At 39.1% G+C, this 8,986-nt stretch overlaps 1 protein-coding gene across 1 annotated transcript; it reads right to left on the bottom strand.

Annotated features, from left to right (window-relative positions):
• Positions 1 to 2,060: 2,060 nt before the first annotated feature.
• adrb1 (adrenoceptor beta 1) lies at positions 2,061 to 4,300 on the bottom strand. The gene has a single exon (XM_056771407.1). It carries the CDS (start codon positions 4,175 to 4,177, stop codon positions 2,996 to 2,998), a length of 1,182 nt encoding a protein of 393 aa, XP_056627385.1. The 5' UTR covers positions 4,178 to 4,300; the 3' UTR covers positions 2,061 to 2,995.
• Between the last annotated feature and the right edge of the window lie 4,686 nt (positions 4,301 to 8,986).

Below are 8,986 nucleotides of genomic sequence, written 5' to 3'. Positions count from 1 at the left end.
ACAATGGTGGTGCCAGTGCAACATAGGTGGCCTGACCTCAGCTTCACATTCTCTCTATCTGCGCAGTCATCATCATAGAATAAGTTGATGATGATCATTATGCACTGGCAGTAGTAACCAATTCACAGTACATGATTCACTATTATTTATAAGTAGTCATATTGTATTACATTTAAATATTTGAAACATTGAATAAACTTGGTTGGTAACCGTAATGAGGGTTTTTCAAACTGGGGTCAGGGGACCCCAGGGGGGCTCCATAAGGTTGCAAGGGGTCCCCCAGAAAAATGATCAAAGTCCACCGTGTTTATCTAGTGAGTTTTTCTCACTTTAGTTTTTTTTAGACTCCGAGTGTAATCGTTGCAGACTATTTAGGTTTAGAAACACTGTGTTTTTATAATATCATTTTTACTATTTATCTAGCAAAATATAAATGTTTCTTAACCTTTATTTCTATTAAAATAAAAAATATAGATTGATATATATTTTGGAAGAGGAGGTCATATTTGGGGGTCCTTGGCATCATAAAGTTAAAAAAAAACCTTGCCTAGATCACACTGTTCACATGTATATGTGCACAAGTGTTGATAGGGCTTGGAAATGACAACACTGGAATGCATGGAAGCAAGCCAGGTCAGCACAGGTAGTCTATATAAAGTGGATGCTATTCTCTCAACACCTCTTAAGGCAGTTATGCATGAGTAGTGAAGGCTTAAACTGTTAACAAACTTCATAGAGAAACATGAGCGCGTTTTATCTCACTGGTGGTGTGCTAATGGTGGTCATTGGCTTACATTACGTGTTTCAAGAGTGTTCCTCACCAAGTTTGTCGTATACGTCAACAACAGACGTCTGTTGGAGGTCAAAGCTCTGCAAACTTTCTGAACACCACCAACTCACTAAACTACAAAGTATCCACTTTAAACTACCAAAATGTACCATTTACAGAGCTTATCTTTTCTACAAAGCTCCATCGGGATTTCAATGTGATTTCCTGATTTATTTGATTCACATGCTCATGAGCATCGGGTCATTGCATTAGAGACATCGAATAAACGATCACGAACTAAAAATAAGCATTCCGATTATTGAAACCGATACATTGCTGATAAACAAACCCAATGCAATCACGCACAGCGCTTGTTTCCACATAAAAGCCCCATCTTGTCACGTCTGTGGTTTGGCGTCTGCTGTGCTCCGGTACAACAAGTTCCTGCCAAGCGAGGGTGGTTAATAACACGTGTAATCATGCATCCAAGAGCACATACGTGATGTGGGCGGGGCTGCAATTTTAAAACGCAGATATGGCGGATCAGTGCATGTAATCGCATTTAAATAAGGCGCATTAGCGGAAGCGGCTTGAACATATTGCATCCAGCAACCCTGCAGCAGATTTAAATGCAAGGGGACTCGGGGGACAGCTCAGAGCAGTAATGCATTTTGAAGCTTGCATCCAGGACCCTCGTAATTAATAGCACACAGATGTGGATCGAAATGAAATGTAATCTCTGCAAGCTTTCCTCGTAGACCTTTGATTATATCTCGATTTTTGAACGATAAACTGAACGAGCTGTAAAAGAAAGTCCAATAAACAAACGTTTGATTGTTTTATGGAGGCAGTTTTGAGTGTCTCTATCAAGTCCCCAAATCCTTTGCTGACACTCCACTAGTGCAGAAAATTACACAATTAGAAGAATTTCCAAACGCTTTGCGTTCACATTGCGGTTTGAATCTCAATCACATCAACACTCTGTTTAGTGCAGTGGCACGACACTTGTGTAACTTTAACAGTCATATCCTCTGGGATGGTAGAAAAGCCAATACTGATGCAATTGCAGCAATCAGATCAAACTGAACGAGGCCAGCGCGCATTAATATTTAAGACGGACTCTAATGGGGTCCTTTGGTAGACATTAATGAGAAGCGTATTTAGCTTCAGTCAGCTGCAGGCGGATATTGAGATGTACATCTCAACCTGAGCAGATACATTTAAGGACAACCTGTGAGGATGTTTCATAAAAATATACCATACTCGTGATAAAATTGTTGCAGAAGAAACGTGCCTTTTCACAATTACATTTATTGCACACTAGCCATTTGACGTCCACATCGATCTTGAATAATACTTCACAGGAGTCACAGTACATACATTATTTCGGTAAAAACTTGAACTTGGGGACAATATATATTTATAACAAAACGCTCCCCAAAAATACGCATGTCTTATTTACAGATAAACCAATAAGGGAGTACGTAAATGTTGACAAATGAATACTCCGAGATGCCTATTTCTCTAAAGGCAGCTCGCATTTGACAAAAATAGGTGCACTCAAATTACATATATTTTACGTTGTTTTTGGAATCACTTTACTTATATGCTGTACAATGCATCAAATAAATAGTGTACATTGTAAAAAATTGTTTAATATAAACAACTTTGTCCTTGTACAATTTGCACATCATACAGGTATGAGGTAAAATAAGAGGAATATATTACACTTTTTTGAAAACTATTAAAAACTATGTAGCCTAGGCTACAAATGGTTTTACTCTAACCACAGTTTAACTATGGTATAGTAAAATCATGGTAACAACATATTACCATTGTTTCACTATACCCTTTATTTATAATTAACCATGGTATTAAAAGTGTTATGAAATGTTGATTACCATGTATGTTTTACTACAATTTTCATGGCGCCTATAGTGAGAAATGTGTGATCAAGTCACTAATGCAATAGTTAAATTATGGCTATAAACCTTGGTTAAATTTCGTAAGGGTAGAAACCACAGTTTTATTATGGAATTTGATGATAAACTGTGGTGATAAATAAGGAAGTCGATCCAGCAAAAACGCTTGAATTATTACGCGTTCACGCAAACCATGGTTATTTTATCTAAAGGGATGTCTTAAAATCTCAATTTCAGAGTAGTTAGATTTACGTTTTCACGTTAAAAAAGTTATTTGGCTCATTTCCGTTGAAAACAATTCGTTTTACAACTTTGACTCCAGATCGGACAGTTTGGCGTTGCGCTCCAGGCTGCAATCGCTGCTGTCCGCGCCGTTGCACTCGGACCATGTGCCCAACATGCTCTGCTCCATCGAGTTCCCAAATCCTCCGGTGCAGCGCGACAGGTCACACGAGCTCACATGCAGCCTGCGGTCCGCCTGTCTCGGACAACACAACAGCCGTTTGAAGGCTTTCCTGAAGTCCGGACTCCGGCAGTATATGATCGGGTTAAACGCGGAGTTTACGTACCCGAGCCAGTTCAAAAACACGAAGAGCTCCTTATCCACCACCTGTGCGCAAAACACCCGCATCACGTTAACGATGAAGAACGGCAGCCAGCACAGTGTGAACGTTCCCATGATTATTCCCAGAGTTTTCAGCGCCTTCTGTTCTTTTAAAGCCAAGATCTTTGTTGTCTTTTTCCTGTTGGGTTTGCAATTATTCACACCGTTGTTGTAAAACCTTCCTTCGCATTTGTTGATTTTGTTCACTTGCTGCTTTGCTTCTCTGTACACTCTGGCGTAAACGAATATCATAACTACTAAAGGGATGTAAAACGATATGATGGACGAGGAAATGGCATATGCGCGGTTGGTAATGAAGTCACAACATTTCGGATTGTCGTAGCAGGACGTCTCCTCGCTGTCCCGGGACCAGTGCATGAGGATGGGTGGAAATGAGACGAGGGCTGAGATAGCCCAAACTCCACATACCAGCCCCTTGGCCCTTGCTTTTGTTAAAAGGCTTTGATAACGGAATGGAGAGATTATGGCGATGTACCTGTCTATTGCGATTACGCACAGCGTCTCGATGCTTGCCGTGACGCAAAGCACATCTAGGGATATCCAAAATTCACAGAAGAATGATCCAAACATCCAGACTCCTTTGATCTCCAGGGCTGCGCCAAAAGGCACCACGAGTAAACCCATGATGAGGTCCGCGCACGCCAGGGAGACGATGAAAACGTTGGTGAGCGTCTGAAGTCTCTGATTCCGGGCTATGGCCACTATAACCAGTATATTTCCCACAACAATAACAAATACTATCATACCCATGATTATTCCCATGCCAGCGACCCACTGTTCTGAAATGTCCGGAGACGTAAGATCCACTGAGGCGCGTTTAGAGTCATTGCTGTAGTTAAAGGACGGTAAACCGTCTCCCATGATGTGAAGAAATGAAACGCATTCATTCAGACTGGTATCCGAACTACCGGTCCCGCGTGGAGCGCACCAGCACCAAGCGCTTCCATTTGGGCTCTGCTCTCCAGCCTAGCGCCTACCCGCGCTTACTGAAAGAATAAACAGCGCGACAGATATAACGATGACATCACAGACTTTACGGCCAATGGCACGGCTTGTGTAAATTATGGGTCCTTTACTATCATGGCACAATGTTCCTTCCAAAAAATGTGCCGCTTTTACGCACAGTGTTCTTGACAAATTACACATATAAATTGGGTTCCAGGAGTCTGAGATTGTCTTCACATAACAGCTTGTAAAAAACAGAGTTCTAGAACATTTAAAACAAAAACAAAAGTACCTAGAAGAAATATTTACTATGAAAAGAACCAAATATTTTTGGAACATTCATCAATCAAGTTTTTCACAAATAAAAAATACACAATCGTTTTATTTTAAATGCTGTGCCATCCAAAAGGATTACCATGTTATGAGCTAGAAAGCTTAAATAGTGCTTTGAAGCTTTCCCACATCAGTCATTCTGCTGAACAGGACAGACGTAACTTTTGATCCTTTCTTAGTAAAACAACTTTTAATCATTTCAAACGAGTCTGTTCATAATAAAAATATACATCTTAAACTTCTGTGTTAATGTTAAGCCAGCATGTAAAAACATGCAATTGTTCATTGATGATTAATAGAGTTTCCAAAGCTAACGGAAAAGAAAAAACTGAGTTAATTATTTTAAAGTGTTCTTTATTTCATTTAAGCACGTGTAAACTACAGTGGCAACTTTCCAAACATCTGGAGAAAAACACAACAACACCGCCTGACAGCACAGAGCAATTACATAGGCCCCTGAACTGATATGGTGCTTGTCTGCAAACTTCACAATGCTCGATTCAGTTGTTCTATAATTTCCACCATGTCCCAGCGCTTTCCTGGGACAAACCACCACCAGCCAAGCTAAAAAAAGAGTAAACAGTGGGCCACTTGCTTTCCTTATGAAATCTAAACAGTCCGGGCGAGAGATGTTTTTCTAGCAGTAGGAAACCGTTACTGTTGATAAGATCATAATTGCAGCTCCTTATAGCAGAGACGCAGTCAGGAACATTAGACTAATGCTGCAGCCACAGAATTTCTCTTTATCATCTACATTCCAGCAATGTAGAACATCAAATCTCTTTGCATGTTTTGAATACTCGTAACTTAAAAATAAATATTTATTTGCACAGATTTGTAATAACTTGGTGCCATTACCTCTAATACAGGGTCAACCCTTTTGTCATTGTTTGATCCATCAGATAAAGTCCTGGGACTTTTGTGAACGCAATGATCTCACTCTCTTTAAGCAAGTGAGAGGAAGTCTACTCATGTTGCCTGGCGACAGAGTCTGTTGCAGGATGCAAAGGTAATGGTGTGCATGGAGTTATGCAATCTGTGTAGCCTAAGTGCCGTTCAGGTCCGAGAGGATTTGTGGGTATGGCAGTATGATGGGTTGAACCTTTAGCTAAAATTAGGGCGGGGTCTACATGGCCAGCCAACTTAGTCACAAGACCAGGCATTTTGGAAGGGGTGACCTAAGCTGGCTGATTGGGTGTTGTTAAATTTTGCTGCACAAATCATTTAAATCAATGCTGAATGAGACTAAACAAACCTCATATTTCTCTGGCACTAATGGTGCAAATGAGGATTTGAGCAAGAAACTAATAATTTATAAAAATGACAAAATCTTTAGACATTCTGCTTGGTGAAACAAAACCTATGGTGTTTCTAATGCAACATATTCTAAAGATAAAGAAGCCAGTGCAAAGCAAGTGCTACAACAAAAGAGGAACATAGTATAAAAATATTATACCCAGAATAATTAATGTGAAAGAATAATTTCATGTGGTTTTATATGAAGTACTGTGAGGATTATATAAACAAAACAGATAGATAAACTATTTCCAGCCTATGCAGTGTAATTAGTTTTATTTAATGAATCTGAGCGCCCAAATGTAGAATATTAATACTAGATTATTCCAAACTTAAATGATCTTTCATTGCATATCTGCATATTTACACAAATACCTTTTTATTCAAGATTATAGAGTTACCTTTAATGACCTTTAATGATATGCTTAAATTGCATAGAAAAGATTGGCTAAAGAAACGGTTAAAGACATTTTGAAGTTCGAGCCATGTGCAAACGTTCACACTTTTCATCAAAATAATTGTTCCTGTTTTCATAAACCCTTTAGGTGAAGCTTTCATTTTGAGTACAGTAAACATCTGTCTGTCAGTCCATGTACTTCACACCCCATATGTTTCTTACATTCCATACATTTTACGCTCCTGGCAAATGTCAACCTCTGTCTTTCACAGATCAAAAACGGCATCTGTCTTCCTCACTTCTTAATGGACAAAAGGTTCAAAGGGCCGTTATCTGCAAAACAGCAGCCTTGGATCTTAACCACCTTAAAAACATGTTTGTTCATTCTGTAGGGTCTTCACCTATGCAAACACACGTTTCTATATCAAAAAGGTCAATGTCTATCTCGATGTTCTGGAAGTGCAGCATTGTTTTTTCTTCAGCTGATGTGTAGCTTTTTATTTCCCTGCTGTTTTATTGCTGACACATTTAGATCACAGTTAACAGCTGTTAGGATTGTAATGACATGGTTTATACTCTTAACACTAAACAACAACTTTACAACTAACAATTTTAAGCAGAGAGTATATTTATATGATTTAAATGAGGTTTAGGTAGGTGTTTAGCACAACGGATGTTTCAGTATGTATCATCCGATCAAATTGTATTCTGCGCGATCAAAATGTGTTGCCACATTACTAGGGTCGCTTTGGGTGCTCTGGGTGGTTGCTAGGATATTCCTGGTGGATCCTATACAGTTTTACTGGAACAGGATTGAAACAACCCATCCTGGTATTCTGGCTGTTCGATATGAAGCTCTGGCACGGCATGGTGAGCGAACAGTCCTTGTTGTATAATGTAGAGCGATGCTAAGGAGTTCAATCATCACCTGGAGCAAAGTTTAATGTGTTCTGGAAGCCCAATTTTTTATTTGTTGGAGTAGCTTGAATGCAGTAAAATCACCTGCCAAATGCATAATGTTAAAATGATATGAGGAAAAATTGCTAAACACTTTTATTTGAAGGTGAGCCTTCAAGATTTGTGCTTCTTTAGTCCAGATTAAACAGACATGTTCTTAGCAGTCCATTCAAATAAGTAGGGAGCTTTCAGTTTACAGAGTAACGGAAGTAAAAATTGTTCTGTGATTGAAATAAAGTGACCCCAATTTATTTGGAGGAACAAATGGCAACTGGGGACAAGCCACACTTGTTGATTGACGTTTCCGTCAACCGTCACTGTAACACCAAAACAAACATTTTCTTGTTGTTTTATTCAAACATCCATTACATTTTCCCGATTCAATGCTGTTTGAGCATTCTGGGGGTGCAGGTTAAGAAAATAAAGAAAATCAATGCTGTCCTCACAAAAAAATACGTAATAAATATTTTTAGGTAAACTCAAACAAATAACAAGTATATTTTAATATACTTTATGTAGTAAGTGTACTTACTACCTTTCAATACTTTTTAGGACTAAATTGCCCCAGTTTTTAGTTTATAAGTGTACTTTTAAAAGCAACTGTGTTTCACGAATTCTGACTTCTTTACAATGTTAAACTTGCTGTCTTCTCATGCTTAAAATGGTAAATTTGAGTTGGGTGAGAGTTGGGTGAGAGTTGGGTGTATTACGTATTATTTCTGTGGTCGATAAACTCCCGCAGCGATCGTACAGGTTTCGGAAAGTTTTTTTCGAACATATAAAATTGTTTTTATATACAACTTTTCTTGGTCCCTTATTGGAGAATTCTCCTGGAAAAGCACGCAAGCATGCTGGCCCTGGCCACAGGGCAGCAATGAGAACAGAAGGAGCATGCGCAGATGTCACTTTCACTTGTAAGCAGGAGAGAGAGAGAGCATACGTTAGTTCACTGCATTTTGGTGATGAATAATAATTTATTAATAAACTGTGGATATATTGGAGATCGTTTGAAACTGATAAATGGAGCCGTCCCAGCGCTAAAAGATGCCGGACATGAACAGCATGCCATGAGTGAAACTGATGTCTGTGTTTTGTTGACAATGGGTGCGCACGTGCTTTGGTTCTTTTTAAGCCGCACTGCAACAGGGTGTACATAGAAATATCCGATTCATTTGGCTCTCACATTAAATGTTCTTTTTTCTTATCTACCCTCCTGCAAATCCTGCAAAGACCCACGTAGGTCTCTGATTGGTCATGGGTTTCCATTTAAATATTAGCATGTAATGGGCACCGCAGTTTCTGAGGGAAATTCTTGAGTGAAAATCAACATACTGATGGCATTCAGTGTTTGTGAGATTTAAAAAGATCACTTTCAGCACAGACAGCATAAATTTCACAGCTCAGCTTTACAGGAATGCTGAGCAAATAATGCCAAGGCAATGGAGCATGGTGGCGGTTTAAGACAGCTGAGCGGGATAGCATATGGTGAGCAGGTGTATGTGTATGTGTGGACTGTAACTGAAATAAATGTATGGTCAGAAATCTCTGTCAGAACTAAACCTGTTGATCTCATAACCAAACACTTGATATCTCATTGTCACTGGCCTCTATTGTGATGTTTACATTCTGGATCAATGTGACCTACATTTCTAAATGGGATAATATTATTGATACACTGATATAGTATCAGTATGCCCTGGTTCTTTTGTGTAGTGAGGAAAATAAAATGCTGAACACACAAA

Source organism: Triplophysa dalaica, chromosome 17, assembly GCF_015846415.1.
Source record: "Triplophysa dalaica isolate WHDGS20190420 chromosome 17, ASM1584641v1, whole genome shotgun sequence".
Classification (NCBI taxonomy): domain Eukaryota; kingdom Metazoa; phylum Chordata; class Actinopteri; order Cypriniformes; family Nemacheilidae; genus Triplophysa; species Triplophysa dalaica.
The sequence above is the reverse complement of the archived record's forward strand: the minus strand, read 5'-3'. Positions and strand labels throughout refer to the sequence as shown.